General features: G+C 37.6%; 1 protein-coding gene and 1 non-coding gene across 51 annotated transcripts in view; one reads left to right on the top strand and one right to left on the bottom strand.

Annotated features, from left to right (window-relative positions):
- Positions 1 to 18457, top strand: part of LOC109421922 (sodium channel protein para) — a 521170-nt gene that overhangs the window by 305246 nt on the left and 197467 nt on the right. For all 50 annotated transcript variants that reach the window (XM_062855155.1, XM_062855169.1, XM_062855173.1 and 47 more), the window contains 5 exons: positions 5664 to 5755; positions 5908 to 6120; positions 6187 to 6247; positions 6333 to 6477; positions 6734 to 6898. In XM_062855155.1, coding sequence (XP_062711139.1) covers positions 5664 to 5755; positions 5908 to 6120; positions 6187 to 6247; positions 6333 to 6477; positions 6734 to 6898 — 676 coding nt within the window. The remainder of the gene's footprint in view (positions 1 to 5663; positions 5756 to 5907; positions 6121 to 6186; positions 6248 to 6332; positions 6478 to 6733; positions 6899 to 18457) is intronic.
- Positions 11079 to 11152, bottom strand: Trnap-agg (transfer RNA proline (anticodon AGG)). The gene has a single exon. It is a non-coding gene; the product is annotated as a tRNA-Pro (tRNA).

Here is an 18457-nt window from a genome sequence, read left to right as displayed (position 1 = left end):
GGGTTTCTGCTGAATTTCCCTCAGAGATTCCTCTGGAATTCCCTCAGGGATTCCTCTGGAATTTCCTCAGGGATTCCTCCTGGAATTCCCTCAGGGATTTCTCCTGGAATTCCCTCAGGGGTTTCTGCTGGAATTCCCTCAGGGATTCCTCTGGAATTCCCTCAGGGATTCCTCTGGAATTCCCTCAGGGATTCCTCTGGAATTCCCTCAGGGATTTCTCCTGGAATTCCCTCAGGGGTTTCTGCTGAATTTCCCTCAGAGATTCCTCTGGAATTCCCTCAGGGATTCCTCTGGAATTCCCTCAGGGATACTTCTGGAATTCCCTCAGGGATTCCTCTGGAATTCCCTCGGATTCCTCTGGAATTCCCTCAGGGATCACGGTGTGTCTGGTGGAAAACATTAATTTAAAAAAATCGGTATCGCTAAAACACCCACCAAACGAAAGCTAAGGGCCCCACCTTTCATTTGAGAATAAAATAAGAAAGTTCTATCGGCGGGTCCAGAACATTTTTTTTTTTTTGAAAAATATGTTATTTTTTATGTTTTTGGAGTATCCATTAATGATGAAACACAGTTTTTTCATTGCAAGCATGGCTTTCCGACTTTTTATATTCTTTTTATTACTCTACCCATAAAAGCATAATAGTCCCAGGTGAATGGGAAATCCAGCAGGAGACAGTTTTGCGTTTATGGGCAGTTAAGTGAAAGTACTAGAACAGTAAGTATGAAATCGAGCTAAATACTGTTCCTTTGAATTTCAATTATGCGTTTGCATCCTATGACAGATACGTATTTCGACGTCAACTGTAAGGTCGTGCTTAGTATCTCGTATTTGACTGGTACCAGCAGGTCAAAAATCGACCAACACAAACCGTCATTTGGTTCTTCAGATTTGCGGTCTTGAAAATTCGGGGTATTTTTTTTTTCTCTGTTCGGAACATAAACCACTGCGACCAATATTTGATCTATTGTTGCATATCCCGTGTCATTTGTATAGTGCATGTCGTATTACTTTATCACCATTGAGAAGTTATAAAGTATTCGGTTTTATTACAGTAGTCATTTTCAACTCGATCGCAAGGGAGGATTCTGATCGATAGGTTCCGCTTTGAACACGCTCCTTTTTCAGTCAAAATCGGATCCCCTAACGATAAAATCAAGAAATGATACCGATATTGACCATGCATCGGAACCCTAGTCCTTACTGTTTCAAACTAGTGAACACCGAATAAAAGATTAGGAATACTAATCCATTTGTCCCTGTTTCAAGGTCTATCTCGGCCACACCTAAAACCGAGACCTATCACTTTCAACAAGGTGTAAAATGTAATAAGGACCAAAGTGTTTTCTTTTGATTACTAAGTTATGCTGTTCCACTAGTTGGAAGCAGTTAGGACTAGGGTTCGGTTTGGTAGATCTTTCACCGCAACGCAACCCAAAAAGGCGATCTACCCACGCTACGGGCTCCGTTAAAGATCGAGCATATTTTTAACCCCCTCAACCATTCATCCCTCAGCACGGGTCGCCTGACACCTTGGATTGGGGTTACCTGTTTGGTGGACTTTTACCACCGGAACAGGTGGTCCGTAGTGCTATTCTAAGCCGGCAGCTACACGGGCAAAATTCGGGAAATAGCTTCGTCATATATTCTCCTTAAACTGCTTCTCAACTTCAATGTGCGACTGGTACCAAGGACTGGTACTCAAGACACTAGTTTTCTTTCTTCTCCTTCTTCTTCTTGGCGTAACGTCCCCACAGGAACAAAGCCTGCTTCTCAGCTTAGCTCTATGAGCGAGCACAGTAGGAGATCTTCTTCTTCTTCTTGGCGTAACGTCCTCATTGGGACAAAGCCTGCTTCTCAGCCTAGTGTTCTATGAGCACTTCCACAGTTATTAACTGAGAGCTTCCTCTGCCAATGACCATTTTGCATGTGTATATCGTGTGGCAGGCACGAAGATACTCTATGCCCAAGGAAGTCAAGGAAATTTCCTTTACGAAAAGATCCTGGACCGACCGGGAATCGAACCCGTCACCCTCAGCATGGTCATGCTGAATACCCGTGCGTTTACCGCCTCGGCTATATGGGCCCTACAGTAGGAGATATAATAATAATAAATTAAATTGTTCGATTTGTTTGGAATTGTCTTATTATATCTTCTAAAAGCACAGCACTTCCACAAATTTTTAACTAAGAGCTTCTTCTGCCAATTACCATTTTGCATGTGTGGTGTATATCGTGTGACTAACACGAAGATACTCTATGCTCAGGGAAGCCATGGAAATTTCCTTCACGAAAAGTTGCTGGACCGATCGGGTATCGAAACCGTCAATCGCAGCAACTTGATGAGAAGTCTGAATGATGTTCAACAAGTTTCGTTGTACTTCAGCTTTAGTGCAAACAAGTTGCTTGCCTTTGATCATCTCCCTGTAGCATCTAAAGCATTGTCCACTTAGAATCCGGACGCATGGCATATTTTGTAGTGGCGTTCTCAATGATCATAATCATCATACTTTTACAGCAGTCTAATCTTAAACTAGTCATCTTTTGATGATGGAAATTTCATAGATTTTCTTGCAACGAATGAAAAGTTATTTCAGATTGAAGACAAAAGGAGGAAAAAATTGCACAAACACGTTGAAAATTTAGCGTGGTCAGTCAGTCGCGAAAAATGTTAATATCTCAAAAACCATTATGTATGATGTGTTCAGATGTTGTTAACCATGGCATGAGGGGGTGTCCCAGGAAAAGTAAAGTTTGCGTTTGTGGATAAATCGGCTAGGAATTCCAAGGTTTGGCAATAAGTTCGAAATCTGGGTATCGTTTTCTCACAATAAGATGATGACGATGACACCATATTTGTACAAGGGTGACAGCCGTATTGATCGCGTGCTGCTTTTCAAATATGCACACTACAGATCTGTAGAGGTTTGAATTATTTTGGTGAGCTGCCACGATAGCCGGGGATTACCTGTGGCATCTTCACAGATATGTGGTGTTTATCAATGAAAAATCACTCAAATTTCGCTGAATTGCCTTTAATTTAGCAATATGAAAATTGTTTGGATTTGTTTTCTCTGGAATCCTAATAAGATTAGTCAATGTGTTCAGGACACTGCATAGATGACCCGATTATAGAGCAAACATGCCAAAGGGGTTGATGCTAAAATTTACTATTGTTGTGCAGATTTTTAAGGAGGATACACAGAAAAATTAAAAAAAGGTATGAAATATAGAAGTAAATAATGTTGCGGCATTTTTCCATGAAATCACAATTAATATCATTTGTTTTGATGGCTTAACCTTTTATGTTTTTATTCCTTCCCTGAGATATACGTGATTTTATCCATTGTACCATAAAGATGCACTAATTGAACGAATACCTGTACGTGGTAATTTTATCCGAGCCACGGCATACAAGAAGACAAGACAAGACAAGTAATCATCATCTTTTAACGTAAACATGTGACGTCATTGTTATCGTCCCTTCACGTTGATAAAATGGGTGTGGAGTTCTTGATAGTTTTATTCATACTTTTCAAAAACTTTCAGTTTTCCGAAATGCATGTTTGTTAACCTTTCAAATGTGGTACCCCGCGATCCGAGCTACTTTGATGTATGTTCTATTTTTGTTGATATTACTCGGCCTACTTCGATTGTAAAACTTTTAAATCATATGACACAGCCAAAAAAACTAAAAAAAATGCAGCCGCAACAACTTATTCTACATGCATAAAAAGCGGAGTTTATTTGTACATGTGCACAAATACTGCTGAAATTCTATTTCACCTGCTCTATTTTTTTTTTTTAACTTTTTGTCTGGGAAATATTAAGTATTTATTTGACTTGTTTACTCTTTTAGAAGGATACGATACTTATGGGCGACCTCATACAAGACCATTTTTCTACACTCAAAGTTGAAAAGAGAAAAAAACACAAGTGTCAAGAAAAGTAAACTTTGAAAAAAAAAATTGTTCCAGAACCGCCGATAGAACTTTCTCATTTTAGTCTCAAATGAAAGAGGGGACCTTCAGCTTTCGTTTAGTGGGTGTTTTAGCGATACCGATTTTTTTAAATTAATTTTGTTCTACCAGACACACCGTGGGATCCCTCTGGAATTCCCTTAGGGATTCCTCTGGAATTCCCTCAGGGATTCCTCTGGAATTCCCTCAGGGATTCCTCTGGAATTCCCTCAGGGATTCCTCTGGAATTCCCTCAGGGATACTTCTGGAATTCCCTCAGGGATTCCTCTGGAATTCCCTCAGGGATACTTCTGGAATTCCCTCAGGGATACTTCTGGAATTCCCTCAGGGATACTTCTGGAATTCCCTCAGGGATTCCTCTGGAATTCCCTCGGATTCCTCTGGAATTCCCTCAGGGATTCCTCTGGAATTCCCTCAGGGATTCCTCTGGAATTCCCTCAGGGATTCCTCTGGAATTCCCTCAGGGATTCCTCTGGAATTCCCTCAGGGATTCCTCTGGAATTCCCTCAGGGATTCCTCTGGAATTCCCTCAGGGATTCCTCTGGAATTCCCTCAGGGATTCCTCTGGAATTCCCTCAGGGATTCCTCTGGAATTCCCTCAGGGATTCCTCTGGAATTCCCTCAGGGATTCCTCTGGAATTCCCTCAGGGATTCCTCTGGAATTCCCTCAGGGATTCCTCTGGAATTCCCTCAGGGATTCCTCTGGAATTCCCTCAGGGATTCCTCTGGAATTCCCTCAGGGATTCCTCTGGAATTCCCTCAGGGATCCCTCTGAAATTCCCTTAGGGATTCCTCTGGAATTCCTTCTGGGATTCCTCCTGGAATTCCCTCTGGGATTTCTCCTGGAATTCTCTCTGGAATTCCCATGAAATTCCCTCAAGAATTCGTCTGGGAATCCCTCAGAGATTTTGTAGGAATCCTGTCAGGGATTTTCCCAAATATTTATACAGACTGACCACTGAGATGGCGACCGTGATTATTCCTGATATGGCGACCGTGACATAGAAGAAAAAATACAATCTTCCCAAATTTTAAGGTTTTCTTGATTAAATTAGATCAGCGCTATGCTGTGTAATTATAAAAATATATTTATTTAGTTTGAAGTTATAAATCTTTAAAACTTCGCAAGTCTTAATACTGAAATATTTACTGCTAACATCACTGCCAATACATTTTACAACAGATTAACAGTATTAAAGCTAAGAACAGTAGCATTCACAACGCTTCGTCTATTTTTTTAAAGAGTATAAGGTCAAGTCTCCCTGCTGTAAATGATGGTTTCCCCCTGATTTGAAAGTGGGAAAACATTTCAAGCGCGAATAAAATGGAAAGATTCAACCCTCCGGCAGGACTCTTCATTATCATCTCTTGCTACAAATTATTACAAAGCGTTGCACTACAACGTACTTCACAGGTGCAACCGAATCACATTGTAAGTTCCATAAAACACACAATCACACGCACACCCACACACACACACTTACACCACCGCGTAACACCCGTCGTGGCCATGTGGCAAAGCATTGATCTATGGAAACTCCCCTCTCTCTGTACAAAGTGACCTATGCTAATGATGTTTTTCTTATCCCCCGTACGCTTCAACCATTCTACCACCGATTGATTGGTACACGGATGGTTGACAATGCACCTCATCAACGGCGGCTCCTCATTCGGCTCAACAGATATGTAACTATGGGTATAGATTTGGGTAATCTCGCTGCATTGAGAACATTCAGGGTACTACGAGCTCTCAAAACAGTGGCCATCGTTCCAGGTGAGTATCCTTCTGAATATAAACCAGGGCATTAGTTGTGACTTCATGGCTAGAGGCACCTGCATCGCTTCTGTTTGACGTTTCACACTAGCGCCATCTATTTGTCGATTTGAATCTAACCCTTGGATCCTTGTTTCTTTCGCTTCCAACAGGTCTCAAGACCATCGTCGGCGCTGTCATAGAGTCCGTTAAGAATCTCAGAGATGTGATAATTTTAACAATGTTTTCGTTATCGGTGTTTGCTTTAATGGGGCTGCAGATCTACATGGGCGTGCTGACGCAGAAGTGCATCAAGGAGTTCCCGCTGGACGGTTCGTGGGGCAACCTGTCGGACGAAAACTGGGAACGGTTCAACAATAACGACTGTGCGTTTCGGTGGAGGTCAGCATCAGGACGAATGTTATGTTTCTATATGTGCTTTCTCTTTTCAGCCAATTGGTTCTTCTCGGAAACTGGAGACACGCCTCTTTGTGGGAACTCGTCGGGTGCTGGGTAGGGCTTTGAATCAGTGTTTGCGTTTCTGGAAGTCCAAGATCGTACTAACCTGCTGTCACTTGTTTTCCCTATCGTTCAACAGCCAATGCGAGGAAGGATATATTTGTTTACAAGGTTATGGAGATAATCCAAATTACGGGTATACAAGTTTCGATACTTTCGGATGGGCATTCTTATCTGCCTTTCGTCTAATGACCCAAGATTATTGGGAGAATCTATATCAACTGGTTCGTATCCAATGTCCGATGAGTGAATGAGAACGAGTATTCATTACTTTTCCCCTAAACCTGAATTCCCTGGATTCCAATCCTCTTCCAACGAAAATATTACAAAACTTCATTTATTAAACTCTCGATTTGTATCTTTTTCTTCTCCAACAATCTACAATTGTCCAACATCAAAAACTCAAAACTCCCTCCACACATCACTCACACTAACCAAAACTCCCACTACTACTACTACTCTTCGTGGTGTGCAAAACAGGTGTTACGATCAGCTGGACCGTGGCACATGCTCTTCTTCATTGTGATTATCTTCTTGGGTTCGTTCTACCTTGTAAATTTGATCTTGGCCATTGTCGCCATGTCGTACGACGAACTCCAGAAGAAGGCCGAAGAGGAAGAGGCCGCCGAGGAAGAAGCGCTTCGGGTGAGCGAAATCTCTCTTAAATCTCTTTGTTTTTCGATTTTGCGATCTGTTTGTTTTTGTTTTTCTATTGTTTTCGTTGCCATGTCATACGTGTATGTGTGTATGTGTCCGTGTGTGCGCAATGCTCTGTTCATCAGAAGGGAAAGAAATGACAAAAGAGTGCTACGCTTGTTCATGTGTTGTGTCATGTCACTCACTATCACTCAAATTCATTCTCTAATCGCTGCTCATATTTTCATGTGCTATAAAAATCGATCAAAGTATGCTATAAAAACTGTAATCTGGTTACCAAGGGACGCTCATTTTTCATGTTGGCGCCAAATTTTGCGCATTACAACACATTAACTATCTTACTCTAATTCTGAAGTTTCTGACGACTTTTAATTAATTCTAAATCAAAGAATCAGTTTTGTTCGAATAAGTTGCAAACCGAACATGAGTGGAAACTAAGCGCCCTCGTAAATCGTGGGCACCCATCGGTAACCCATTGTGTCCATCGTGCCAATCGTTCGTTATCAATCAATCCCAAAATAGAAAGAAAAGACACACACCCACACATCCGGAAGAAACCGGATTGTTTGACCAACCGACCGTCAGAGTAGGTACATAAACATTCATATGTGTATGCGCGTCGATGTCGACGGCTGATTGATGTGGTGCTGCCGGAGGATATTGTTGAATTTTTAATGGCGATATAATCACTTAACGGTGAACTTTAACGACGAGGACGACCATGTCTTTTCCTCTATTCCAATGCTGTCGTGTCCGTGTGTTTCTATCACTCTCTATTGCTCACTTTCAATAACTATTACATGTGACTATCGAGTGAGTGCACTGTTGTATCTGTTTGTCTGTGATATTTGTATCGATATTTTTGTTGTCGTCGTCCTCGCCGCCCTCGTCACTGTTGCATGTTTGATTTTGTCCTATCCTATGTGTGGCGTGGCGTGTTGTGTTTCAGAATCGGAAACTACACATGTGGAACTACTTAGAAAATTACCTTTCCATAAAAATAACCCTAAGCGACCATCAATCGGCATCGGCAGAGCTGACAGTGACAGTGAACCTATGACATATGGATCGAAGTGAGCTGGCATAAACCAGAATAAAGAGCTAAAAGGAAGTTGAAGATCGATTGCACATATATTTCGATTATTCTGTAGGGAGTTTGTTTCAACTTGAATGATCGATCATCCAGACAGCCAATTTGCACGTATAACGAAGTTTCAGAGAATGTTATACATACTTTTATACGATAAAATGATGTCGCATAAGATGCAGCACGAGATGCAGCAAAAGCCTTATGCGTACAAAAGTGCAGGCAATATAGGGTCTTGTACCATTTGGGCAGGTGTACCTATTTTGGGCACTTGCCGCTATAACTAAGTCGATTTCAAACCGATTGATTTGAAATTTTGTATAGGGTTAGGCACGTACAGTATCTAACTCTGTACAAAAATTCAAATCAATCGGTTTGAAATTGACTTAGTTAAAGCGGCAAGTGCCCAAAATAGATACACCTGCCCAAATGGTACAGTACCCTGCGGGCATTGGTGGGTTCCAACTGATCACTTACTGCGAATTTGTTTGACACTTTGTAAGTTCACTCGCACGCTTGTGCGGATAAGCTATGTTCATCGCAATAAAACGTTTAGAATGTCGTCTAATGCGATGTATTCTCGCAGTTCTTCATTCGCGAACAAGCAAAGCATGAAAGCACTCAGATGTGATTCGCACAGAACTTTTAAACTTTTTGCAGTGACGCAAACATTTCTGGAGAACATCTTTGACATCTGAGCAATTCTCGCTGAGACCGGCCCACTATTTACACCTTGTCTTCAAAAAAGTTTCCGATTTTCTGGAAGTCTGGAAGACTTTTGGTAGGAAAAAAAGACATCTCTAATTTTTTGATATGTTATGTATAAATGTCTCAGCTTTCAATTGATGCAAAAATTTTGAAAATCGGTGGTTGCCATCAAGATGAAAAAAATGTTTTGGTATAAAAATCCAAGATGGCGGCCAAAATCAATATGGCCGACCCAACTTTTTATTATTGTAAATGGTAGCTCTATCTTCTCTTTTCAACAACAATTCGTATTGAGGTGGTTTTAGGCGAAACTTTCGAGTTATAACGGTTTAAATGAGCCACCATTCGACCAAAATCGAGGGGTCTGCAAAAATTGTTGTGGCTCTAGCTAACGGGGGGTCCATCAATTTGAGTAACCAAATATTTACATTTTCCTTACTTTTTTAGTGAAGACTTTCAGAAAATCGTCACCTTAAACAATGTTGAAGACCAGGTGTAAATAGTGGGCCGGTCTCAGCGAGAGTTACCCATCTATGGTTTCAAGAGCATTGAAACACTTCACTATCAAAATCATAATGAAATACACTTCCACTACTTATTTGGGAGAAAAAATGACTCGTGGGTATTTTTGTATTCCTTTCCATCATACTCATGAATTAGGCGAGTGCAAACAAAATCACATACCGTAAAACGGGGTATCTTTGATAATGCGGGTAACTTTGATAGTGCGGCAGGCATTGTATAGTTTAACTTATAATTATGATTCCTTCAACCAGTTAAGAAAAAGGCAAACCAATTCTATACATATGAAAGTTCTTCTTAGACGTATTTTCATTGAAATCTAGTTTAAATACAACTTTTTGGACAAAAAATAAAAATTGTTGATATTTTTGTCATTTGTCAACACCTTCAAACAATCTGCTATACGACTTCGTTACAACTATTTTTTCAATGAATGGACTCTTATTCTCGATAGATTCATCATAGCAGATTCCAAATCTGGCATTGAATCTCTTAACGAAGTGTGTTTTTACGAAATGGAAGCAATTTTGTAAATTGGGATATTAATTTCCATACATCGATAAACGCCTAAAAGTATGCAATGCCCTAGTAATTTCATGTAGATAAACCTGTGTTGTTCAAAATTTGTTAATAAAACATCAAAAAACTACCCAAAAAAAGAAAACTCACCATGAATAGCATGTTATCATATGTTGATGTACCGTTAAGCATATATTATTACAAAGATAATGAATTTTGATATCTAAATTCACTGTGTTTTCCACTCAGTACTCCACGAACTCATTTTTATACGTAGAATTCGGTAAAAATCAATGTTTTGATATAAAAATTCTATCTGATATATTCTACAAGGCTACTCTCATCATGTTCATACTCCTAAGATTTCAATCTGTAATTATTTTTTAAGTTTTTATGTGTTTTTCAGGGCATTATCAAAGTTATCCCAAAATGAAAATCTGATTCTCGCTCATATGAAAAACTAAAAGTTAACCAAAATATTTCAGGTTATCAAATCTTTCAATTGCAATTGATAACTGATACCCCAGAACTTGTTTTAAAAATATAAAAGTCGGGGAAATACTGTTACATGGAAAAATATTGAGAAAATTCGCTGAAAAACTATCAAAGTTACCCCGTTTTACGGTACCACTAATGCTTGGAATCACATAAAGGTGTCGTTGAGTGACGAGCACAATGATACACTATGCCCAAGAAGAGTAAAAAATGACCCGAGGTTACAGCTGTCTCTGAATTTGGTAGATTGTAAGGAGACCCTAGTCAAAATGAGTTAGTGTTAAGGAGAAACTTCAGAGAATAAAAATATGGCTGCCACAATGTGCGACGTGGACCCCTACTCACGTTTTCAATTTCAAGAGCACCAATCCTGAAAATTCGTAAACCAATGCACTCGATTTGGACGAACTGCCTCTTTTTGCAAGTGAGCAAAGCCAGGATAAACAAGTGTGGCTTGGCTCAATTATTTGTGCCTCTAAAGTTTGTTTACAAAAGTGCAATGGGATTTCTTGATGTTTCACTTTAAAATAGCTTGCACGCCAACCTCTTCTATGTGTACAATCCGTTGTTCGGATTTGTCCGGGAATTCCTCTACAACTTCATCCCAAAGATTCTGTAGCAACTTTTGTTAGATATTCTGCAAGAGTTTCTTCTAGTCCTGCATTTGTAAATTTCATAACATTCTCCAGAACTTGACGTTTCAATCTTATAGACTGAGAAAGCCAACATTCTTTCCAGTCTTATAACTCTTACTGGAAAAACTGGAAAAACTTGTAATTAGAAGGCACGAAATGTTGCTAAATGACAAATTTAGAGATGAAATTTGTGAAAAAAATCACATTCTGGTGGGATTCGAACCCACGACTCCGTATTCCCTAGACCGGCGCTTTAACCAACTAAGCCACAGAACAAGTAACAATTCTGCGGAATAGAAAGCCAAACTGACCCCAAAGCCACACCGTGAACATGCTTTTTTCACAAACCCATCTCTCATTCGGCTTAGATGCCAATCCACAACACTCTCGCGTTTTTGCCCACTAACTACAAGTGAGAGCGATTTATTTATTATGAAGCCGAGACTTACTCTCTCGTATAACAGTTCCAAATTATCCAGAAGTTTCTCCAAAAATTATTCTGAGATTTCATGTGAGATTTTGCTTGGTTATCTCTTATAGTTCTTCAAGGAGTAGTTTCTTTTAGGATTCCTTTACGTAATCTCATGAGATTGTTCAATGTAATTATATGGAGTTCCTTCAGAAGTACTTCTTGGATTCCTCAATGGGTACCTTCTGAAGTTCCAAAAAGAATATTTCTGGGATTCATCCAGGTCTAGGTAATTTTTTCAAATTTTTTAACTTGTTTTTCAACCGCCTAATAGTTTATACTGGTATCTCCTTCAAAAGTACCACCAAGGGTACCTTTCGAGTCCGACCTATTGAGTAAAGTGGGCGAAAGTTCGAGTGGGGAAAAAGTTTTTTTAGTTTTGAGCTCAATTCAAATTATTTCTCTAGGGCAGCGTTTCTCAAACTATTGGTTGTGAGCTGATTTTTTGTGAGTCGCGGAGGTTTAAAATTAAAATATACTTAAGGTGGACCTGGATGCATTCCTTCATATTTTGGTTTTTTATTTTTCATTAAATAAGGAAGCAATATTTTTAAAATTGGCTTCCATACACATTTAGAGGAAATATCAAGGTAAATTCTGGTTTTCTTTCTAAATGGAAAATGTTTCTCTTTTTTTTTTCTAGAAACCATTTTTTTAAGAAATTTTGATTAAAAATGGTTTCTGTAAGAATTAAAAAGTTTTTCGAACAGCCTTGAGCCTTCCTCTAAATGTAAATGAAAATCGATTAAGAGAATATCGATCCATCATTTGATGAAAATCAAAAACCAATATATGAGAAAATGCTTTCAGTTTCGCTTTTCGAGATTAAGCAATAAGAATCATCGGTTTAATTTTTCTTCTAGAAATAAGGTTTTTTTCTTCATTTCTATTCAAACTTGTGTATTGCGAGCCTTATTTATACATTTTTATTGAACATTAAAATTACTGCTGGTATTCTGAAATCGATTCTGGAACAACAAGTTTAGTTTTAAATGGTGCAAGATTTTGGGATGTTTCTATTAATTCAGATTTCTTTTTGCCACTTTAGATTATTCTACACGCTGGAAATAAAGTGCCAAGTTCAATTGTTAGAATTTCAGAAAAACCGAATATCAGGCGAAAAATACATAATTTCGTTAGTTATTCGCCGCCAAATTCTATGTATATTTTATTGAATTGAACTTCGGTAGAATTTTGCTCAATCTTCCGAAATCAGAACGTTTATAGAAATCACTAAAAAAATATTGATGGGGGCGTTTTTAGCCCATTCTTTATGTACATAAAACACGAATCCTTTCAAAGGGTATTCTTAAAATTCAGCAGGAGCGTAAAATTGCCAGTATATCTAGCAAATTTTTATTAATTCTTAGGTTTCACTAGCTTTTAAATGTGTGATAGAATCCCTAAAATATGAGGATTTCTGAAGTATTACATTGAGTCGGAAAGTTTAAATTTGTATTAGAAACTTGCCAACTTATCATTAATTTTTAAAACAGAGAATTAAATGGAACTTATAAATGTGTATTCGAACCAAAAAGAGAACTGCAAATTAAAAAAAATGAACTTCAAAATGTCTAAGAAGGAGTTTTACTTAACGAGAGCCAATTGCAACCTTTAAATAGACATTTACACTAATATAACAATGAAATTATAAAAAAAAAATCTAAAATTTCTAAAATGACGTATGTTATGAAAATACGTGCTAGTGTGTCGCCATATTCTATGCAAATAAAAAGTGGGTCGCAGGCTGAATAAGTTTGAGAACCCCTGTTCTAGGAGGAATCTCTATAGAAATTCTTAATGCTTCGCGTTCATTAGAGTCGCCAGACATCCTCTCTCTTCAGTGCGGTTTAGTACCGAACCGTACAAGAGAATGTGAAGCATTTAGGGAAGCGTTTCCGAGTGCCTACATTGCTTCATCTTTTGTTACATTCGCCGAGCGTAACACAAGCTGAATATATTCCACTCAGATAACTTTATGGCGAGTTCCACACATTGACATTGTGTGTTCTTTCGTAGCGGTGCTGATGACTAATAATATTTTTTTTAATTCACCCCCATACCAGCACTGCTAATAGCCCAATTAATAGCTAATATCGCTACTGGTTCAATCAGGGCCCTAAAATGGGCACTGTAAAACCCATAAGCGTAAAGAGAGCTTATAACTCATTATGGATAGTTCGTGACACCGTACGGCTTTCAATATGAGACTAGAATACATGTTATCGAGAGCATCCCTAAACTTCAGAAAACCATCCAATCAATATCTTCTTGGCGTAACGTCTCCACTGAGACAACGCCTGCTTCTCAGCTTCCGATACCAATGACCATATCGCACGTGTATAATGTGTAGCAGGCACGAAGATAGATGCCCAAGGAAGTCAAGACAATTTCCATTACGAAAAGTTTCTGGACCATCAGCATAGTCATGCTGAATATCCATGCCTTAACATGTGCGGCTATAGGGGCCCTTATCGGTTCTATTCTCTAACTGGAAACAATTTTATAAAAGATGGTATACCACTTCAAGTCCACGCATAGCGTAAAGGGCAAGCTTTTTTTTTTTAAAAAAAAAGCATCCAAGCATTATTATGCAGTTTATCAACATATTTCTATACTTTTGGCGTCCAAAAATATAAAAATGGCAAAATATGATGAAATATATTTTTTCAGGTGTTCTAGGTTATCTAGAATGTCATTAAGGTAACATCATGAAGTCTACGGGTGTAAAAGCATGTTTTTATATCATGCAAAAAAGAATGGGAAAAATTCATGGTCGCCTGATTTCCCGGAAAACTCAGTTGGAAATTCTTTGTTTTCCCCTGTCACTACTTACTTTGAAAAATGATAACTGAAGAACGGAGCATCATAGAAACACAGTTTTTTTTTAGAAAATAAAAGCAAATTTTCTCAGAAATCCGAAAATAATATGAACTTAAAAAAGTTTTTCACAAAATTTTCCACAGTTGAGATAATTCGTAAAGAAAAACCGGAAAAACAATGCCCGAACTCGTAAAAAAATATAAAAATAAAATTGAGAAGGTTATTCCATAAGCTTTAACCGCTGAAATTTTTGGAATGCACTTTATTTTCGTTTTTGAGTTATGGCCAATTTTGTTGAAAAACATCGAAATGTGTCATATAAGCCTTTTCTTTGAAAAATAATAACTCAAGAACGAAGTATCGTAGGAACAAAGTTTTTTTTAGAAAATGAAAGCGAATGGCCATTTATGTGAAAAATGACCATTTTACAGGACTTTCTACTGATGAGCTCGCGACAATTTGTGTTGGCAAACCAGCAGACGTAAAACGAACAATTCGCAACCTTCTACTTGCCACCGACACACGAGGCAGATATTTTCGCGACAACAAACAATAGCGGAACTTGGGTCTTTTGGATAATGCGGGATTTGACTCGCGGTAAGGTCTGCTTCACACAAAGGTTGGATTCTGACTAAATACTAAAGAGTTACAATTTTGAACGTTAGTTCGGCTATAGCTACGTATATAATTATGTGCGAGTGAGATAATAATGAGATATATAGAAAAAAAATGACGCCCATAAATTACTAATGAGTGCATCATAATCATAAAGTAATACAGCTTGAATATTAATTTAACCATTCAGAAAATTATTTAACAATAAGAAACATAAGCATAAAACAACCATATAATATATGCGTACATGGTTATTTTGCACAAAATTTCAAGAAAGAGAAAAAAGTCCATTCCAAAAATTTCAACGATCAAAGCTTATAAAATTACCATCTCAAAAATATTTTTTTCGGCTTTTGTTATTAAATTTTCTCAACGGTGGAAAATTTTGTGGAAAACTTTTTCAACTTCATTTTTTTTCTGAGAAAATTTGCTTTCATTTTCATTAAAAAACTTTGTTTCTATGATGCTTCGTTCTTGAGTTATAATTTTTCAAAGAAAAGGCTTATGTGATACATTTGGACATTTTTCAATCAAATTGGCCATAACTCAGAAACAAAAAAAAAGTGCACTCCTAAAATTTCAGCGATTTAAGCTTATGAAATATCCTTCTCAAAATATTGTTTTTAAAATTTTCCACGAGTTCGGCATTGTTTTTCCGGCTTTTCTTTACGAGTAACTGTGGAAAACTTTCTCCAGTTCATATTTTTTAGATTTCTGAGAAAATTTGCTTTCATTTCCTAAATAAAAAAAAATTGTTTCTATGATGCTTCGTTCTTGAGTTATGATTTTTCAAAGTAAGTAGTGTCAGGGGAAAACAAAGAATTTACACCTGAGTTTTCCGGAAAAATAGGCGACCCTGAATTTTACTCAATTTTATTTGTTCATATTTTCATGAGTCCAGCCTGTGGAAAAATTTTCATGAAAATCTGAGACCCTTCGGCCCAATTTTTATGATAATAAACAAAAATGCCCATGAGTCTCCCAAGAGTTTAGTCAATGTTTGCATATCGGAGATAGTTTCGGCTTTGAAGTCTTGTTTTAGTGGAACAAACTATTTAATTGTGTAGTTTGTTCGACTTATACAAGACTGCAAAGCCGAAACTATCTCCGATCTCCACTCACGATCAATATTTAAATATCAGCTGCAATGTTCCAGGGCAACAAAATTATTATGAACGTTGCAATATAAAATCTACATCGGCTAGATTATACGCTTTGGTTACACAGCGTTATAATACACGATCATCTAGGGTGGTTGGAGCTCTTCGAATATTAACATAGGTTATGCGAATGTAAATTTCTTGATTTTGCTCAGCCAAGCCATGTGAGAAATTACACTGTAGAAAATGCTCGAAGCTCTTGACAATTAAAAATAATTTCCTCTCCCGCTTTGACACACATGTGCACAACAGTGTATGTGTTAGATGTTCATCTAATCCCATCCGAAGGAGGTTTGGATTGTGAAAAGAAGATAACCATGTGTGACTGTGGAATTGAGTTCATTTCTTTTTCCTACTGGCGACGGAGATAGTCGAGTGACTCCGTAGCTTGAAGGAATAGAAGCGCCCGTCTAGCGAATAGGTAGTTGTGAGTTCGAGTCTCACCACGAGTACGTGGATTTCTTTTCATAATTTAAATCTCAATTTATTCATCGATCACAATTTTCTGTTACGCAAATGGATGTTAAAGCATATTCAACAGTATAGACTATGTGATCCATCGAGACTTTCATTGTTATTATTATTAATATTTATTAAAGACACTTTACCACTTATGTGGCATTCGTGTCTGATCGAGACTTTCAGGTTTATCCTAACTGTTCTGCATTTCAGCACATGGGATCTACAGCTGTAACATTTTTTTTGCTTCCGTAATATAACCTTATCGTAATGATTGTATCCTCTGGGAGCACAATAGACATAATTAAATATGTACAGGACATCCTGCAGATGCAGTTCATCATGAACTAGAACCCAAGCAACGCATATCCCAACAAACATTTTTGCTCTATAATAGTTGAACAAACAACTCTTAACCTTCCGTAACTCGCGCGGTTGACTACCTGCGTCAGCACCACGCTAATGCTGGGTACAAAAAGCGAGATTTTTTCAACGTGTTGTACAAAATACAACAGCGCGATCGCTCGAGGGTTAAGCAAACTTTAGCTTAAGAAACTGTTATTCGTCTATTTATGTTTCTTGGGATGTCTTATAAGAGTTACGGCAGCGCATGTTTTGTTTGTGCTACAGTTAATTTAACGTTATTCTAGCATTGCATTCAAATAACATCAAAGTAACTTTCATACAACCAAAACTTGCGCTGCCGTAACTTTTGACATGCGTGTCGCGTGGGAATTTTCACAACTAAAAGGTAGTGATATCAATGATATTTGAGATTATTAGAAAACCTAACAAATAAAATGCATATAATGAGAATGTTTAAGGTTATTCGGTTATATTTTAAGCAAAGAGCATACAATGGAAAGCTCTTAAATACCTGCCATGAAGAAACTGTGGTTAAACAGCCATGTGAAATGAAAGCCAGATTATAATTCTTCATCAATTCATAGTAGGGTAATTTTCCAATTATTGCACGGCTAAAAATTCGCCAATTGTTGCACACCTCATAAGTATAACATGGAGTGTGCAACAATAGGCGAGTTTTTAGCCGTGCAACAATTGGAAAATTACCCTAATGGAGATTATTTCCTACTTAAAGTCCCGTTACAGTGAAAACAACTACTGTAAGAGCAACAGTACTTCACTTAAAGACTAAGCTCAATAACAGTTAGGACGATCTAGAATAACTCAAACTATATAACAACGCTTATTGTTCTATAAAGAGATTGAGAGAACATGTTTAGCTGGTATGATAACTTAATAAAGCGGGAACAGATACCCTTATATGTAGATCAGTAAAACTTATCTTTGAAGTAGTTTGATTGATCTGAACTATACCAAAAATAAACCTTTGGAATAGTTCATAAAATTTAGATTATACGTTTTTTATGTGACGAAACAGATTACAGTGCTCTTCAGAACAGTTTGTACGACTCTAAAAGCTCTCAAAATGTAACAATATCTTCCAGATTGTAAATAGATCTAACAACTGTGGATAAATACATACAATGGATTAAGTTATGCTTTACTAAATAGTTTGGATGGCCTGGAATATTCAAAAAAAAAATGTTGGAAAGGTTCGCACAACTCCAACGGGGTCTTAGGTTATATGTAGTTGAATAACAGTACTTTGTGATAATTAGTACTGTACATCTGTAGATAACAAAAACTGAAATCAAGGACAGATTGGATAGCAATGAATGTCCCAAGCAGAGATGCCAGATTATTTTAACCAAAATCTGTATCAATACAGATTTTTCTGTATCGTCGTATTACCGTCGCTTTACCCTCAAAAAGCAGGCACCGAGAGTCCTAGATTTCAATAGAAAACTAAAAAAATACTACTTTTAGACGGTTTTAATTTTACCAAATTTTCATAAATTATTTAAGGTCTAGGCAGCAATTAATAAAGTTTTCATTGAATTTATTGATAATTACTTCACATTTTATGTTTTCTGGAGAAATCTATAGCACATTTCAAAAATTTGTATTCTTCTGTACTCTGTATCTTGTCTGTATAGATGGTCAAAATTCTGTATAATACAGAAAAATCTG

The sequence above is a fragment of the Aedes albopictus genome, chromosome 3 (assembly GCF_035046485.1).
Source record: "Aedes albopictus strain Foshan chromosome 3, AalbF5, whole genome shotgun sequence".
Taxonomy (NCBI): domain Eukaryota; kingdom Metazoa; phylum Arthropoda; class Insecta; order Diptera; family Culicidae; genus Aedes; species Aedes albopictus.
Note: the sequence above shows the minus strand (reverse complement) of the source record. Positions and strands in the feature narration are given on the sequence as shown.